This window comes from Rhopalosiphum maidis, chromosome 3 (genome assembly GCF_003676215.2).
Source record: "Rhopalosiphum maidis isolate BTI-1 chromosome 3, ASM367621v3, whole genome shotgun sequence".
Classification (NCBI taxonomy): Eukaryota; Metazoa; Arthropoda; class Insecta; order Hemiptera; family Aphididae; genus Rhopalosiphum; species Rhopalosiphum maidis.
In genome coordinates, this window is record NC_040879.1 from 13304746 (window position 1) to 13325210 (window position 20465).

Below are 20465 nucleotides of genomic sequence, written 5' to 3' on the forward strand. Positions count from 1 at the left end.
GACTCGACTGTACTCATATTTTAAGCAAACTACTTTTTTATTTTTTTAATTCACAGTACTCGAAACAATCACGGATTATATTATTGGAACAAGTTATCTCAAAAAGTCAAAAGCAATTTTCATTACGATTTCGTTACTCGGAAATATTACTAACGAAACGAACAGAGTAACGTCGTGATACAGTAACACTAAAATCATATTTGAAATCGTCAGTGCTGCGCGTGTAGTATCGGTCATAATGGCAATCCGCGTAGAAGCAGCAGCTGCAGTAGGTGCGTTTGCGACGGCAGTCGTTGCAGAATAAAATATGATAATTAATTACGCGATAACCCGCCCGGACGTATAATAACTAATTATAAATCACATGTATTCATAAAACCCAACATGATATAGTTATTATTATTATAATTCAAAAACAAAATATATTTTAATAATATTTATGCGACGGAAACCAGTATAATGTTATTTTACAATATCGCATACGAGCGCGGCTGTCGGCGGCGGCGGCGGCAGCGTGTCGAACGGTCTCGATTGCGTCGGCACGTCGCTATCGCGACCGTCTACCGTCGCCGCGCGAACAGTGTGCACACGCGATGTATACCGTCCGATCGTGTTTCGCCGCCGTCCCGTTGCTCCTCGTTGTCGCGATCGGCTGTTGGTCGGCCGCCGACGCCGCCGTCTGTTGCGACAGTAGTTCTGTCGCGGGCGGCGGCGTCGCGTCTTGCCGGAACGGAAACCGGACGTTCTACGCGATCGAGACGATCGACGGTGGGACGTGCGACGACAACCGGACAGCCGTGCCGGTCCGGAAATGCTGTCCGCCGGGCCGGCCGTACGACCCGGAAATGCGGTTCTGCGGACCGGCCGGGGCGGACGGCGACGAGTACCGGCAGCGGATGATGCGGCGACTGCGTGACGGCTTCCGGGCGGCGGCCGACGCGGCGGTGGTGGGCTACGATTACGAGCCGCCAAAGTGCGACGCCGCGCACGTGCTGGTCGACGTACCCGCCGGCGGGGTGTCCGGGCTGATGGGAGCAGCGGACGCGTCGGCCGACGGGTTGCCGCCGGGTTACTGCTTCGACCTGACGCCGTCCGAGGAGCTGGTGGCCAGGACGTGTCGGCCGCGCGACCAGTACTGCGACCGGGGCCGTTACACGTGCGTCAACAAGTGCTGCAAAGGCGACCGGATGATCGTCGCCGAGTAAGTCCGCGGCGTTTATAAGTATAGCATGCGCTTACTCCGAGTGTATAACTATATAGTTAAAGTCGCGACTGGGAAGTGGTTGTGGTGTGCGGGGGGGAGACGTGTGTGTGTGTGTATTTTGGTAGGATTCTGCTACCCACGAATGACATTTTTCTTGGGAGATATAATAATTAGAAAACAAGATTTTTAAGACTCTCGGATCTCAGGTTCACATTATATGTGCGAGAATTTAAAAAAAAAAGGTTGGCGTGACGATTTTTCTATTTTTATCAATATTTTATAGTTGATCCGTATGGTCATAAAATTAAGATCGGCTTGAATAAATAAATAATATGGACAATATTGCCGCCAAAGCAACTTCGATGTCAGTCGTTTAAATAAATATTATCTCGGTGAAAATATTCACAGGTATAGACATTATTACGTTTTTGTGGACATACGTACGTAAAATATGTAAAGACAATATTAATATAAAATATAGACTTTTAAAGGGTGGATTAAATTTGAAACGAAATCCACATTGTTCTTTAACCCGTTCAAACTCACGAGACATCTTATTCGAATATTTATCTTAGTCTCGTCTATTTCATTTCAATATTTTTCGATTTTTGATTTTTCGCCTATAATAATCTCAAATCAATGGTTTAATAGTAATAATACTATAAACAGTATAAACTTCCTTGAGCCCACAATTCGTGTTCACTGGTGTTTTGTAGGCGTTTTTGGGTAGTACAATCCAATGCCCCAATGGTACGTAGTATAACGATCGAGGAGAAACGTTAAATTCTTGAATTCTTTTATTTTGCATGCATTTATTTTTATATATTATAACGATATATACCTGCAACAGTGCCGTCAGTACCATATGATTTGTACAGCATATAGCTACCTATATAGTTTTCAAAATATTACGTGTTCGGAATGCAGCGTAATAAAACAAAGATGCCCGTGAACTATTTTACCGGCGCAAACAGTAATCATCATACTAACCAGTAACCACTCTACTGCCAACAACTGACATTAAAAAATAATAAGACTGTGTATATTTTGTAGACCAAAGTTGTTGTAATCGCGCAAAATGCATAGACATAGTGTTCTTGAATGTAGTCTATTAAAGCGTTTTTAAACTGAACATAATATTATATTATATGTAATAATACATTTTTGTTGTCTTAAGTCTTATGACTTAAGCATCAAATATTATTAAATTTAATAAAATGAAGGAATAACACTGTAACACGAAGATATTTTAATCTATTTAGTTATAATGTATTATAATATGTTAGCGTTACAGTATGAAACAGTAATGTTTCGTAATATTTGATGTTTTATAGTTTAAACTAATCAAATAAAGATGATAATAAACCAAGTACTTAATATATTTTTATAATTCAGTTAGATATTTTATAAATTCCCAGCAATTGTTCAGTTATGTGTGTATTTTATGTACCTACATTGGAAGTATAGTCAGGATAAAATAAAATGTTGACTACGTTTAAACTAGTTAGTGTCGTTATCGTTATCGATAATAGGAACAACGATTATATTTATTATTTTACATAAATAATTAAAAATATCATGTAATTAAAATATAAGAATGTATATTATATAATTTATAACCACCAAATTGTCATTTAATAATAAATAGTTGTTATTCCACTGCATCACTTTTAAATTTAGGCGATTCATAAATGAAATTAATTTTTAAAATTAAAAAATTATATTTTATTATAATAATATAATAATAAATAATGTTGTGAGTATTTTTATAATTTCGTGTATGAAGGTATTCATTCTGAAATCGTCATTTTTTCTATGTACCTATCTTTTTTGTCTAAAACTACATTTTATCCTAAGTATGAATATATTTATAATATATATTTCAAGTATAAAATATTATATTACTTTTGAATGTAATTAATATAATTTAATATATTTTTTTTTATTTATTTATTCTATTAGAAGATAATGTGCCCCACTGAACATGTTCGTATTTACATGTATTTTTCATATTTACATTTATATCTACTCTTCAACTAGGTACTGATGTGCGATTATTTTAACTATTCTTAATTAAGGAATGTTTAGAGTAATTAGTTATTCAACGGAATTTATAATAATAATATCGAAATTTAATCATAAATTGTAAATACCTACTTTAACTAAAGCAGTTCGTTAAATTATTAAATAACGCATTACATATTTTAACGGTAACAAATATACGCATTACACATAAGTTATTACTTATTACGAATGTATAAAACGTCAATGCTTTTCTTTAATATATTCGTATACTTAAATGAGAGAATCTTGGTCTAAGTAGCATTATGTCTCTTGCAGGATACGCCCCTCTTATTATTGTCCTCAGTACGTCTTGATTATATTAATATACGAGATGAAAGGATGATTTGATAGTAACCGACTGCAGGCTTATCAAACAACATATTATATTATACATACATTTTGATAAGTTTATTCATAATAAATGGGCGAGTACCTATAAACCACCGGGCACCGGGTCTCTCGAGTATAAATATTAAAATTCATAGTGTATACTGGGTTTTATCATTGCATACTGATATTATGTCAAAATGTGATTATAATTTATATTGCATATATTATGTGGTTTAGTGGTTTCTATGCGATAAAAAAGTTTTTTTTATAGGTCATTTTTTGAGATATTTTTCATAATAATAATAATATTATTACAACTTTTAAATTAAAATTTATTATTTGCTAAACTTAAATTCACTTTTAAGCAATGTTATTAGACGAGCGTAATTATAATTAAAATGAGGATAATCTGAAAGAATTAAAGTGGAGATACACAAATAATATTAAAAATAGAATATTTTGAATTATGATATATTATTATGTATTCGATTCAATTTTTAAATATAAAACAAAACGTATACAAATGTATACGATCAACGGACTCGCAAGTGTTGGATAACGACTCAACCAATAAACGCGATTTGTAAGTAGGTATTTACATAAATTATACGTATGTAAATATAACTGAACGCGTAACGTTTATATACGTTTAACTACCACTGTATCATGTAAGTAATGATGTAGAATGTAGATATTATATTGATATTATAAACAAGCAATAAGTTTAAAAATATTTAATACAACATGTAATATTTTTAAAAATATAGTCGAATAAAAACTAAATTATTATTATGATAACGTTGTGATTTAATTCGTAATCACTATAACACTATGTATACTGCATAGTTATAGTTTTGAATACAATATTATCCGATTGTGTTTGTAAAATTATTGAACCCATATCAAACCTATTTTCCCGATCATAATAATAGAGCTCGGACTACTTTTACCACCATTGTTTGTACATATTCTATACGATCTGCGCGTTATAAGTATTGTAATATATAATGAAATTAATGAATAACGAATCATTCTGTATTCGATAAAAAAACTTACTATTCCGAATTTTGTATAGGTATCCTAGGGTTTACCAATGTGAATAAGAAAAAGTCTAAAATCCACAGGGATCAATTCTTTAAAAGAATTTAGTAAAAGTTTTTTTTATAGTTTTACCGTTAGTTGGTAAATACCATATTATAGTTCAAATTAAATTGTACATATACAGTATCTACTATTGCATTATGTATAGTACTATAAATTATCGGTAAACATTTACATTTACTCATAAGTTCCAATGCAAAGAAAAATATCATCATGTTTCATAAGTTTGTGATACAAAATATACTTGTTTGTTCTCAATTCAAAAAAATTAAGTTGACTTACTGAATGTACAAATGCCGTAAAAAACAAAAACACACGCGACCATTTTATAGTTGAATAACTTAATGTTTTGGATTTTTCAAGATTTAATTATTTTGAGTTCATAGTGCATCATTTTTGTTTAATTTCCAACTAAAATATTATTTTTCTTAAACCTATACAAACATATAAATACTTTATTATATTATATTTAAGATACCTAATTACATATAATTCAAAATACTTACAAGTTACAAGTTAGTTTCCATCAAGTATCAATACAATTTTTTTTCAAAATGTTTCACCGCGAAAATAAAACCAAAAGTATAATTCCTTTTTCCTACGAAAAAAATAGTTACAAATTAAGTATTATTATTAATTTGTTTATTAAATATTAATATTAATCATTTTAGAATTTTTAAATTAGTTTCTATGTGTACATAATAAATTATAATATTATATTTATAAAATTTTAATTTTCATCCAGAAGCAAATCTTGCACCACATTTGGATACAATGTTGACATCACTTCTCCCTTTTTTTCTTCACTTTTATAATGAGCTATATCTAATACTTTATTAATTAATAGGTTATACTCCCAGCAATCACTTCATAAGATCATTTCCAAAATACTTGTATCAGTTGTAACCTTATTTAGGATTCTTTGCGAAACATGAATGTACGGATTTTACAATAATGTGTGATTTTTTATCGTGTATGTGTGTGTGTGTGTACACGTATTACGTTGTATAGTAAAAAAATGCGACGCCCTAAAACTTTATAAGAGGTTTATATTAGCAAGTTGTATGTTGTTGGCACTTTTACAGAAATTTAAACAAAAAATGTAAAATAGTATTTTCTGGATATTTCAAAATAAGTATTGACTAGTTTTTGGCTATTTATAAGAATTTGAAACTTTTGACTTTTAGATTCTAAGACGGGACGATAGGTGTAATAACATAACAATAATGGGTTTTTATGATTTTTTTTTTTTTTGTTATCATCTTTTGCAACTATACAAATGATAGTAGTCTATCAGCCTGCATTACCAAGTATATTTAATTACATTTTACATAATATCACAAATATTTTTTTATATAAGTAGGTATATAATAATACCATAATATAATAAGTTCAACTAATTTTTTCAAAAACAAATTTTATACTTACATAATAATTATATAAATATTATTTTATTATACATAAATAACTTGAGTATTAGTCAATACCAACATAATTACATAGCTAAGAATGGTATGAATAGGTTCATGGTATAAATAGCTTAAACTTATTTAAATACTTTGAAAATTGCATTGTAAATAGTAAATAATAATACATATACGTAATGGTGAAAACTGAAAAGTATCAAGTTCCCATGAATATTTTTTGAATTACAAGAAATTAACTAAAATTGTTATATCATGTTTAATTATCCATTTTTAATGAAAAATTGATTTTAAAAATTTTTATTTTTAAAATATGTTTAGATTGTTGTAAGAACAACTAATGAAAAATATTGTATTTTCAGCTTGAAAAAATATTTTTACATATTTTTTATTACAAAATAATTTATAAATAAGTAAATTTTGACAAATTTTACGATACTATTTTTTAATCACAACTAAATAACAAAAATCTTTTTGAATATCAAACTTTGTCATAATATTTTAGTTTTTTAAAAAAAATTAACGTAGCTAAAAGCTAAACTTAACTCTTCATTACAATAAAAAAAAACAAAAACCTGTAGGTATGAGGAATTAATTATGTTTATAATATTTTTATTGTATTAGTGTAACTAAACTAACTTTTTTATATTACCGTCTTCGATCAGAATTATTATTTATTGTAAGAATGATTTATCACTAAACTCAAATTTAACACATTCATTTCAGTGACCTGATCAATAATGAGATACACTTAACTTCTTCTATACCCACTCAGCATAGACACGTCCATGGAATTTTTTTTTATTTTACAAATAAAATCGTTTATATAATCATATGATTACTTTTTTTTATATAATTTATTACATGCAATTTTTAAAATCGATTAAACATTAATTTTTGTCGACTTTATTAAACCAACTGCTGTGAATTAAACATATTGTGGTTGTCATCAAATTATATGTACTAAAAAACTTGTCATTAAAATTGTATAACATTGATTGAAACGACGTGAGCATACGATCATTTACTTTCTTTCTGAACCATGAACAACATATATTGCATTCAGCAGAATTAATCTTATGTTGTTTGATTTAATATTAGAGAGAATTGACCTTTTGTGCGATGACTTTTTTTATGAAAAGTAATTACTAAATACTGTTATGAATATGCAAGGTATTATAATTTAAAATTGATAATAATTATATCATAGACAAATTTAAATGATTTAAAAAAGTCCACATAATTAACACAGATGGCGTTTTTATCTTTTTTGATGACAAGTCAGTATATTCCAACCGTCGTGTAGAAAAAGAGAAAAACATAGTGCCTTGAAACATTTTTTACACTCGAATTTGTTGTTTCCGGTTTAAAAACATGTAAAATAGTAAACTTTTGTTAAGTAGAACCGATTTTATTTTGTTGACTTTAATATTAAAATAAATTGACATATTTTTATTAACTTTAAGGTACAACAATATTATTAACCAACCTCACCACTCGTATGTTTTTAAGTGAGTGTGTAAAATACTAAAATATAAATATGGTCATAACTCATTTAAAAATTAAAACATTGTAAAAAATTGAAGATTCTTAATAAAATAATATTATCAATTACTGGTTATTTTATTTTTGATTTTAGATAGTGCTAGTTCCTCGTCGTTTCTTATTTGGAATTGTTAATAATTTTTTCGTCCACGAGTGTGTATGGGTGTTAGCCCCTATCTAGATAGACCTGAATAATAATAACAATAAATCAATAAAATGTGGCCTATACATCTTGTAATATGTAAAAAATTGTTCGAAATAAACTAAGGGAGGTGCTTCAAGGCTGTAACGGGGTTACCACGAAAATTTCAAAAGTAGAAACATTTTAGTGGTGAAAATAGTTTATCGACTATAAATTTTCAGAATTTATATTTAAAAAAATGTTGGTCCCCTCTAACAAAAAAAACAAAAACAATGTTTATTCTGTAATGACCTTAAGGGGCTTATATAAGAAACATATTAATTTAGCCTCCTCCCCCACCTTAAAATAAAAGCAAAAATTAAATTGCGTCTACAGTGTTATATGAATGTACAATATACTCGTTCATATATTATAGAACCTCGATTATCCGAATCTCTGTTACACAAACTCTCTATTGCCCGAACGTCAATACGCGTCAACCGATATATCCGAATAACACTGTTTTCGAAACGTATTGGCCGGTATACCGATTTTTTAAATTGTTATTGGAATCTATTATTAGTGCATTACATGCATATGTGTACATAATATTTACTGTCTATTTACATACTATTATCGATACGCTATGTGTTTATCTAAACAACGTCCATGCACGTGCGGCCAGCATATCAATATATATATTATGCACATAATATACTGTATTGTATTTGTACATAATATTATGTACTATTTTTATACATTTATAAAAACGGTCGTTATTTTTTATTCTACCCGATTGAAGCGTTTTGCACTATTTTCCAGTCATTTTTCGTTTTTCACCGCAGTGAATACACTACCATACGCATGTTTATAGATTATATTATTAAATAATTAATCAAAATATTGTGATAATAATATAGTACATACACAATACACATAACGTCGTATCACAAATTTAAAATTATTTATACGTTATGACGTATAAAGAAAAAAAATCCCAATATCCAAACTCTCATCCGTGAGTCCATGGCGTACCGATTGGCCGACGCCCGATTCGTCGGCATCCGACACACATTATATTTATTTCAAAATCGATTTACTTAAAAATATAATTATCTATTTGTCCAAATTATTTACATAAATTACGAACATTATTCGAGTCAACTATTGACTAGATATAAAAATACCTAACCTTACCAGTGTCTATTTTCTGAATGAAATTTAGAAAATTATTTTTCCAAAACACAAATCGTACGATTTTGTAGTTTAAAATAATAATTTGAAACGGTATTAGGAAAAAATATATATCATTGAATTCCGTTTAACATTATAAAAGCTACCTATATGCCATTCTTTTGCAAACGGTAATGTTTCTTCTGATTTTCTATAAGTATTTAGCTTTCATCTTTTATGGCCGATCGTAATTGTTTACGCTATATGAAATCAAGGTCGGAGTAAAATAAAATTATTTTCGTATATTTTTGAAACTACGACTTTTCGGCCCTCCGCCCCGGCAATCCAACTAACGAGCATATTATGTTGTCGTGTTATCCAGAACCGGCGGGTGCAAGAAGAGCGAGACGCCGTTCGCGCTGTCCGCCTACGAGACGGACGCGGGCGGCCGGCCGGCGGGTCGGGCGAACAGCACGGTGCTGCCGTACTACGCGCGGCTCGCGTGCGCCAAGCGGGACAAGGTGCGCGGCGGGTTCGCGTTGACCGCGGGCGGCAGCCTCTACCTGACCGGCGACGCCGCGCTCGTGCCGGCCACCCGTTACTGCGTGGAGTATTACGCCGTGGCCGGGCCGCCCGCCGCCGTCGGCCTGGAGGCGTTCGTGTGCGCCTCGGTGGCCGGCCCGGCGGCCGCGGCCGTGGACACGCGCGGCAGCTGGAAGTACTTCGTCATCCTGGCCGGTTCCGTGCCGTCGATCGTGTGCCTAGCGCTCACGCTGCTCGTGTACGCCACGCTGTCCGGTCTCCGCAACGTACACGGCTACAACGTCATGTGCTACGTGGCCTGCCTGCTCCTGTCGTTCGTCTGCCTGCTGACCATCCAGTGGCTGCAGGACGCCATCGACGGCCAGCCGTGCGTGTTCTTCGGTATGTTGTGATACCGCCGTGTCGGCTGTTCATTTTATTCGTTTATCGTTGTTCGATAACAATGAAGTGTGCGCGCCGACCGGATAACATTGTTTTCGTTAAATCGTTTCGAGCAAATTAAACAAACATCCAAGGACCGATGTGTCCGCGCCGTAATTAAATGTCCCACGGAATACGGTTTTAAGAATAATACCTAAAAACATATATATGTAAAAAAATAATACGAATTGGAAATATTGGTTTAATGAATGGGTACCTAAAGGCATGTATTGTATTTAAACGGGAAAGTATACCGTCCGAGTCCAAAAAGTCATCAGTGTCCGTCGTAATGATAATTATGTACGCTACACACCGCCATTGCCCATTAATATAATACCTGTTGACACTCGCGTGCGAATATGCATTACAATGCATATGCGATACGGTAGAACAGTCCAATGGGGTTGTAAGCACTCCTTTTATTAGGGTTGTTGGACAGACAATTATTTTAATGCTTACGTGAGAGTGACACGTCAAAATATTCCGGTCATAATACCTCCGACATACAATATAATTCCGCGATAATGATGTGTCACAAAAAAATAATTTTACATTTTTTTTTTTCAAACTAAATTATATTTTTAATTAATTTTACTATATTTTGCTAAAAACATTCTATGAAAATAACCTCCGCCTACAAATACAGTCATATTATATTATATTATATCGAAAATAACTATTAACTAATTAGTTTTAAATTAACCGAAAAAAATGCATTGTTCATAAATGTATATTATAAGAAATAATAAGCATAAATAAATAATTTAATATATTAAAATTCGTAGAAACGTTCATTCTTCTTTTAAAAAATGCATGTTGTGAAAAAATGTAATAAAAAGTAATAAAATACATTTTTTAATTAATTATTTAAAAATTTACAAAAATATGTAATAAAATCTAAATTAAAGTACAATACATCAAATTATATGCAATTTATTGAAGTGATTTATTTTTATGAGTTATTAGTTCTGTCATAACCTGTAACGATTTTATTTAATCGCTGGTCTAATCATTTATATTTACTTACTTTATTTTTTTACTTCTTTTTAAATTGCCTCAGCTGTTTTAAGTTCAATTTTTGGCTTCCTGCAGACATCGTTAGAACAAATTCTAACATTTTTGAAATTCTAAATTAAAAAAAAAAAAAGTGAAAACAATTATACCGCGAATATATAATACCATAATCAAAATAACAAAAACACTTAATCATTTTAAATGATGTGCGATAATTTTACCTACTCATAATCACAACTTTAATAATATTTTGGGGCAACCATATCTTAGTTTTGGAATAGTTAATCGGAGATGATCGGAATATTTTGTTGTAGAATCGTACGTGAGTATTTAAACGATATATTATTACTTATGATTTTATGCCATCAACACTGATAGAATTTGTTCGAATAAATCATTTTACAGAATTGAAAATCAGAATCTTATTTAAATATCATTTTAATAAAAATTTGTAAATAAAATATGCAACTTATTCTAACACTCATCATATTCTACAAAACTATTTTTTTAGAAATTTGATTTTTTAAGTATGATAATACTATAACCATCCTAACTCTTTTCAATTGTAACAGATTATAATATAATGTATAAAAGAGAATTGAAAATTTTACCATATTTTTAACCTTGTAATAGTAATAGGTACTATAATATGTTAGCCAATGGGGTCAATTTATAAGTATTCCATATTCGTGAGTAAAAAAAAAAAAAAAAATTCATTAAACCACTTTATTGCAACATAATAAAAAAGTTTTTAAAAGAAACTAAAAACACCCTACGAGTTTCAGAAATTTTATTTATATAACTTTTATTAAAATTGATCAAGTAGTTTCTGAAATTATAGCCATTAGTAATTTGTATTTATTACAGTAACGCGGGTTCGTTTGTTTGCATGAAATTTCAACAGCCATACATTTTTTGATAAGGATGCGTATAGACATTTTCATATCAATAAAATTATTCTTTTTTTTCTTAAATTGTCTTTACCTTATTATTCCTCTCTAACCAATATTGAATCGCGTGCCAAAGCGTATTTTAGATTGAGTCCACCGCAATAAAAGTTGGAGGTCCTTGGGTTGGACTGTTTTATAAAATAAATTAAGACTTCAAAAATAATTCAAAGTTCTTAAAACTAAACAATAATAAATAAAAACATTTCAGTTAATATTTTTATGACTGTCTTTAATATTTTGACTTTCATAAAATATTTATTATTAATTAATAATGTTTGTTTATGTGTTTTTAATTAATTTCAAGTATAATTTCAGGTTATTTTACATTATTTGCATTTCTGACAACATTTTGCTGGTTAAATGTAATATGCTTCGATATTTACTGGATGTTAAGGTATGTAAATTATCTTCTTATATAATAAAATAAAACAATGTTAAGCATGAGTATTTTTGTAAAGTTATAAACTTCTAAACTAGGGTGTCCATTATTATATTACAAAGGAAAAACGGCACGAGAACAATTTTGCTTCAACTCTAAAAAATGACATTCGAAAATTGTACAAAATTGTATAATTTTTAATCGTATTTTAGTGATAATATTTTCCTTTTAGTTGAAATACTGTATTAAACGATTCCACAAATGTTGTAGAATCGTGTGCAGGCGCATGTTGTTGGAAAGAATGATGTCCGTGCGAAGAGGATGCAAGTTATTCATAATATATAAAATTACACTGCGTAATATTCGCCATTACGACATCCCGATATCTCATAATAATATGCTATACCTAACAATTATTACTGTTCGTCGTCGTTACTCGATGCTCGTTATAAAAATATAAACTGTAATTTATAGTTAATTATTAAATTTGATTTCAATAGTTCAATATAAAATTGTAAAAATATTGTTTCGTATTTTTTTCGTGTACAATGTTTTTTTCTTTTATACATAAACCTACAATATTACGGAAATAACGGAATTATTTTTTAAAAACGTAGCAAAGTGTCTCCTCCGAAATGTGTGGAAATAAGGGAGCATAATCTTCAAAAACGAGAGTATGGCCACCCTAATTTTAGGCCATAAATGAAGAGATGGATAATTATAAGTTATAAGTAATAATTAATTAAATATAAATAATTTGTAATTTTCTGTTATAATTTTACTGTTAAGACTTACAAATCGTTTTATATCACCATAATTTAACCTTACGAATGTGAAGTTTTCACTTTCTGGATATTTTCGCGACACACATAATATTATCGTTGTGTTAGTAACTTATTACTACTAGTAAGCCTTTTCATTAGAAAATTTAATATTTATTATAGTTGATTGTACTAGTTTTACTGTTATAACCAGTGGTCGTTTTATGGGTGAGGTAGGGCGTTGAGTGGGTCTCTCCATGGCATGTGTAAATGTGTAGTAAATTTAAAAGTCATCAAAACACGAGACATTGAATACCTATAAATAAAAATTATTTCATATGCCTACAGGTATAAAGTGTATAGTTGTTATAAGTATAAAAGTACTTATCATGGCCAACAGTAAAAATGAAATATGCTGTACCTATGTGTAAAATATTTTGTTCCCCCTTCATCCTTGGAATTTATCATACATCGCCCCTGGTCGTATATTCGAATAAGTATATAATCGTCTATAATAGTTAATAAACAATAATCAGAAATAGCAATTATCATATTAAAGTCGTGTAAAAAATTCCTACAAACTAGTAGTTTAATAACAAAAGAAACAATTCATGGATAATAATTATAATTAAATACTTATTATATAAATGTCGAAAAAAAAATCGTTAAAAATCCTCTTTGAAATAAAATTAATATCAAAATTAAAATTCTTTTATAATGATAAATATTATAAATATTAAATTTGTATTGAAATTGGAATAGGAAAAAACTTAAAATAGATGCCTTAGATTTATGCGTGACGACACGTTTATGAAACGTGCAAACGGCGATCTTGAAAATATAGCTTGTGGATAGAAATCAAAGTTAAAATCGATCTTAAAGCGATAACAAATAAAAAAAAATAGAATCGATATTGTGCAATAATATAAAAATGATAAAATAAAAATATCGGTTTATAATTTTAAATTGAAATCAAAACAACTATAGTTATTATTTAAATAAACCAAACTTAAAATAATGTCAAAAAATTGTATTTTGATTTCAATCTATTGCTTATAATATTATGTGTCATAATATAAGTTATAAAGTACTGTTTCTAAAATCTAAAAATACTCATAATAATTTATATAACTGCTCATAATAATTTCAACTTATTTTTAATTTAGGTACAACAATTCAATAAACAGAAATTCGTCTATATCAGTACGTACCATTATATACCATATTTATTGTTGGGGATTATCAAGTATTTGTGTATCTACTGGTTATTTATTTCAACATTCACACAACGAAATGCTACTGAAATTTTCACCTGATATTGGAACCCGTAGTTGTTGGTTTTCTGGTAAGTTCACAAAATTATTTAAAATAAAATCTACTTCAACTGGTTTTTTTAAATCAATAAATTTAAAACAAACCATAAAATATTCCTTTATTAGAAACGTATAAATATTAAATGGTTTACGTTTGATACATAATATTGATTAAACATACCTATATCTGTTAACCATAACTGCGGACATAAGCATAAACAACTGATTGAGGTATTTTGCTGACGAATTTTCTAAAAATATTTATAAAAATTGTACTAATAATTGTACTAATTGTATTTATACGGTATATTTGCATTTGCTTATTATAATATGGGCCAATGTGTTGTATGTTTATGTTTATACTATTAAATACTGTTGACAGTCGAGGAAGTGATTGGACTATGCCCAGAATAAAATCACCATAAAATATATAATAATAATAATAATATATTTTTAATAATATTTATTTGAAAAACATTTAAATGACAATTTCTGTACTATATCTATCGTACAAAGTATTTGAAAAATATTTTTGTGAAAAAATAATAAACATTTTGGCAACTTAAATTTTATAAATTATTTATTATTTTATAAACATTTAAAAAAGTGTTTTAAATAAAAAACTTCTCTTTAAAAATTATTGTAATTAGTTTGCATAGGAGTTGGCTCATTCCTGATGAATACAATGGTATTACGGTAATCAGTTTAATCACAGTATCACGTATTATCTTTATTATACAAAAAACACAAATACACAATTATAGGAATATAGTTTTACAGATTATCTTATTAGCTTAATTTTGATTAAAAAATATTTTTTACTTATATTTTATTTCTTATTAACGCTTTTCATTGCATTATAACTCTGTTTTATGGTCGTGAAAAAAGTTTTTGTTGAATCCATTATAGAAGCTTAGTATATAGCTATACTAATATTTATATATTATTCTACTTATACAAATAAACTATCTACTTAAGTACTATTATAATACATATGTCACAACGGACATGTCAAAACCATATACAATCCATTAGCCAAGGTCTACATTTTTAGTTTACCCATAACGCAATTATCCAATTACAGTAGGTACTATACAATTAATAAACAAGTGAAGATATTAATTGGGTGGTGTTGCGGGCGGCAAAGCCCACCACTAGACTTAAAAAATAATAATTGGCGGTGGGTGTTTGTTTAAAGTTTATGATTTCACGAAATGACATTGAATGCACGTCGGCGCTACTGGATGTTTATATTAAATATGTATATTGAATGGTTATAACATAACATACAAATATATAACTACTAATTTATATTTAAATTTTTTTTAGACGATACTAACTACGGAAATATAGTTTTCTTCATACTGCCCGTGTCTGTTATGCTGTCTGCCAATTTAATTTTGTTCATGTTAACTGCTATTCACTGTTCAAGAATAAAATCTGAACTCAATAAATTCAAACGAACCGATTCAAAAACACAGCGATTTCTTGTTGACAAAGAAAAGTAAGTATATGAAGCGTGAGATACACTACATACTCTTGGTAGGTATCTAAACCAGAGATAGTGAACCTATGATGACATAAAGCCATATATTTGTTGGCCAAATTTTAATATTAAGTTAAAATATTTTTATTTCATTGTTTAATTTTGTAGTTAATAAAGTCACCAGTTTTAAAAGTTTAAAACATACATAATACTATATACTTAAAATATTAAATTCACATGTCAACATACTCGTATGTGAAAATTTATTTTTTACAATGGATTATTTCAATTCAAAACTGATAACATGTGGTGGGATGAAGCAAGCTAATGCTGCTTATATGTTGTTAAAATATGTAAGACAACAAAATACACAATTGATATTAAAAATGACAATGGATTTTTTTTTAAAACTACCACACCCAGAGAAAAAATGTTGAATAGGTACTTCTGAGCATATAACTGGCACTCGATTTTTTTCAAAAACTTTAATTAAACAATTTTGGCACTTGATCAGGAAAAGATTCACTACCTCTGGTAAAGACTTTATCGTGTAGTCGATCAACTAATTTCAGTTTATATTATCTAAACTCATTCACTATACAATACGTGAAATAATAAATAATCGTACGTGCCTACTTCGAGAATTTATTATATTTATTCTATGTATGTATTTATATATTATTATCGATGGTTTAAAGAACTTTATTTTGTTGTAAGTGACAGTTTTTCAGTAAAGGACATAAGCCATACCGAGCTATAATCACTATAAATGACATTATAATTCGTCGATTTTTGGTTAAAATATTTTTGTACAATAACTTAATTGTCTTGATTGTGAGTTATTTAAATCTAGATTACCATCTACGTACTTTATTGTCATAAATTAGACAATTGGTAGCTAAAGAATAATTAAATTGAGTTATAAAATTGAAAACAAATCTGTAACCACTATCCGACAAAAAATAATCGTACTGTAACGATATAATTTGTTTGCAGTATGCGACAAACAATATTACTTAATATTTATTTTAGGGGAGCTCACAACATTTATATCTACAATGGTGTAATCTTTAATCACACAAGTAAGTCAAAATATAAGTGACGAGTGACTACAGATTATGAAAATAATGAAAAAATCATATTTTAACTTATATTTTAATAGTTTAATACAAAAAAATACTCGTATGTTATTACTGTAGAAAAATATATACATATATACATATGTGTGTATATGTACTTCCATATGACGAAATGTATTATAAAAGTTTTAAAAAAACGTCAATATCCTTCTTAGCTATCCTGAAAAGTAGAAAATTTGTCGCTTGCAACAAAAAACCGTCACTAATGACCGTAAATATCTATAATCTTTATGTTATAAAATTTCGGCACATTTATCTGTGATCATTTATTGAAGGGTTCTTTAAAAAATATAAACAGGCATATCTTCATAACAAAATTAAATTAAAATACTCATTAGAAGAGCTTTAGGATTTGTATAGGGCTTAAAGTATAAACAAAAATAAACTGTTATAATATGTAATCAAATTTATAAATTTATATATTACTATTGTTACATTGTTAAAATTATATTATATTAAAAATTGTTTAATTAAATTAATTAAAAATAAAATAAATATGAACTCATGTGCAGAGAACTATGTTTAGGTTAATTTCGAATATTAATTTATTTTTAACTGAAAAATACTATCGGTAGCTAAACAGTTTTTATAAAAAATATATATTCAGTATTTTTGAAATTGCATACTGAAATATCTACGCAAGACATCAAATAAAAACATCAATTTTTTATTAAAAAGCATTAAATATAATATATTTAATTCACTTTGTAAACAAAAATGAAGAAATATGCTCTTCTTTTCTTGAATTGACAAAATATGTAAAATATATACTTTCAATTTTTAATTTTTAAACTTATAAGTCATCATTGTAGAGAATTGATCCAGCTTGATCTACTATAATTCAAAAGTGTATTGTAAAAAAAAAAGTATGCAATATTTACAACTTCCGAGCCTTAGGTACACATCAGCTTTTTTTTCTCTTTAACCTAAACTAAATTACTTATTATTTAATGTTCTCTTTGACTAATGCAACTTAATTACTCTTCTAAGCTCTCGTACAACTATATTATTTATTTATCAAATATTTTTCTTTTGTAGTTTTTAGGTTTAATCTTCAATACTAGTCAATATAAATCTTCCAAACAATTTTTGATTAATAAATCAAAAAATGTCGAAGGACTTTTCATTTGGTTTAAAATAACTTTTAATTTATTGTTTTTTAACAGATTTGTAATGAGCATTAAACTATTTCTGGTTATGGGAATTCCATGGACATTCGAGATATTATCTAAAATCTTACAAAATGATTGGTTCATATGGCACATTTTAGATGAAATTAACGCACTACAGGGAGTGATGATATTTATTATATTTGTGGCCAAACGCAAAGTTCTTATAAGCTTACGGAAAAAGTTTAGAGGTTCTATGGATCACAGTGAGTCGACAAAAATGAACACTATCTCTGGGTCGTCACAAAGCGGCAGTGCTCATAAAAGTTATAACGATTTCTAAATACAATGTGTATGTAGAATATTAACTATTAACTATTAAGATTCTAGGGCTTAAGCCTTAAACAGAGAAAAAATTGATTATTTCATTGCTTTTAAATATTACATTTTCTGTTGTCATTTTAAAAATAAAATAAAAATAAATAATCATAAAATTTGATTTATCCAATTTTCTACTTAAACAATTTATCGCCATTTTAAATAAGTACATAATTATTATATACTTATAAAAATGAATAAATCCTATCTAATAAAGTAATAACAAAAATGTTAATTTTTTTAATCAATCGTTTTCTTTTTTTCTTAAATTCTTAATGTTCACTTTTATTCACTTCCAATAAACTATGACAAAGTATTTTTTAAAGAAAAAAAAAGCATCAAGTTTTGTGAAGCCTGCAATACCATAATAGGTACAATAATAGTACACAAATTTATATCATAATTTATTTATTAACTATATTTATTGCTATATTATACATAGATAATGAGTTGTTTACTTTTTATTATTTTTAATAACTGACATTTTTTTTATTTATTTATTGTAATTTTTACACAAATACATCTTAACTACAATAATATTGTTAGTTGTTACGTTTATTAATTGTATTTATATTAAAAAATAATATTGTGAATATTAGATGGTGTTAATAACTATTCAGCTGAACCGTCATTTTAAGATTTATGGCATAATAATAATGTAAATATTATAATTAACCATATCCTTTTAAAAAAGAAATTTTAAACATAATTATGCAATGCCATGTGAAAATTATATTTATAGAATATGTGTTTGCTTTAAATTTTAAATGTTGTGACGTTTATAGTGCACAATTCGTTAAAAAAGCAAATTCAATTTACATATTAATTAATGGTACATTCTATATTTATCTATAATAATTTATTATTGTACAAAAACTATATAAAGATTTAGCTGATAAAAGTTAATAACAATTTCGTTATTCGTAGCAATACAATTTCAGCTTTATATAATATAGTTGCATATAATTATATTATACTCGTATAAGTATTAAATACCTACTATTTCATAAATAAACATTTTTTATATTATAGGTTTACATACAATATATAGTATTGTTATAAAATAATATACATATTATTTACAACTGATTGCATTTTAAAACATTATTATGGATTGTTGTAGACACGTACCTAGGTATATCTGTATACATCAGAGTATTGCAATAACTACTTATTAAGTAATTAAAAGGCAAAAATAAAAATAATTATCGTTTGTTATTGTTTGATTGTTTGTTAGTAACGAGTGGATAAGTGTATAAAACATGCTAACGTAAATCAATTCAACAGACTTATCGAGAGATATCGAAAACTAATGAACTGCCTATGAAAAATAATTATTATTTGCATTATTATTCCCTGAATAAATGAATAATATTTACGATGTACCTTCAGAACATATTACGGTACCCGTCGACCGTAAGTTAGGTTAGGTTGTTGCTAAACGCCAAGTACTCATAGGGTCGGAGTCATAATCGTGATAGTGGTTGTTGCTGTATGCTCGCACGCAAAATGCTATTACACGATGGGAAAAATTACAATAAAAATCTATAAAAAATATTATGTTTACATTATTATGGTATTAATATTTATGTGGATTATAACAAAAAGATTAACTAGTGTTCAGTTCGAATTTCGTGACGTACAATCGTACGTCAAAAGAATCACAAAACAATATTTTCAACTTACGTACAGGGCTATTACATATTACAATTGTAAAAAATGCATTATTGTAAATTGTAATTACTGTAAGACTATGTGATCAAGGAAACGATTTTTAGCAGCTTATAATATTGTTGACTAAAAATAATATATGAAACACAATAAAACATTTGTGACCAAGAAAAATACGTGACTTTTGTGGCATATTCGTTGTGAAACAAATATATGATCAAAATTATTCAGTTGGGTACTATTTTCAAAAATTATTAGTACCTATCTTACCGATGCGTGTGTCTATGTATACTCATTATTCTTTTATTTTCGGATTTTTTTTTTTTAAGAATATTTAATT

General features: G+C 28.4%; 1 protein-coding gene across 1 annotated transcript; it reads left to right on the forward strand.

Annotated features, from left to right (window-relative positions):
* The first annotated feature begins 566 nt into the window (after positions 1–566).
* On the forward strand, positions 567–18593 carry LOC113559729 (probable G-protein coupled receptor Mth-like 3). The gene is made up of 6 exons (XM_026965471.1): positions 567–1201; positions 9345–9886; positions 12205–12283; positions 14196–14374; positions 15672–15846; positions 18134–18593. Exons 1-6 carry the CDS (start codon positions 594–596, stop codon positions 18417–18419), a joined length of 1869 nt encoding a protein of 622 aa, XP_026821272.1. The 5' UTR covers positions 567–593; the 3' UTR covers positions 18420–18593.
* Positions 18594–20465: the final 1872 nt, after the last annotated feature.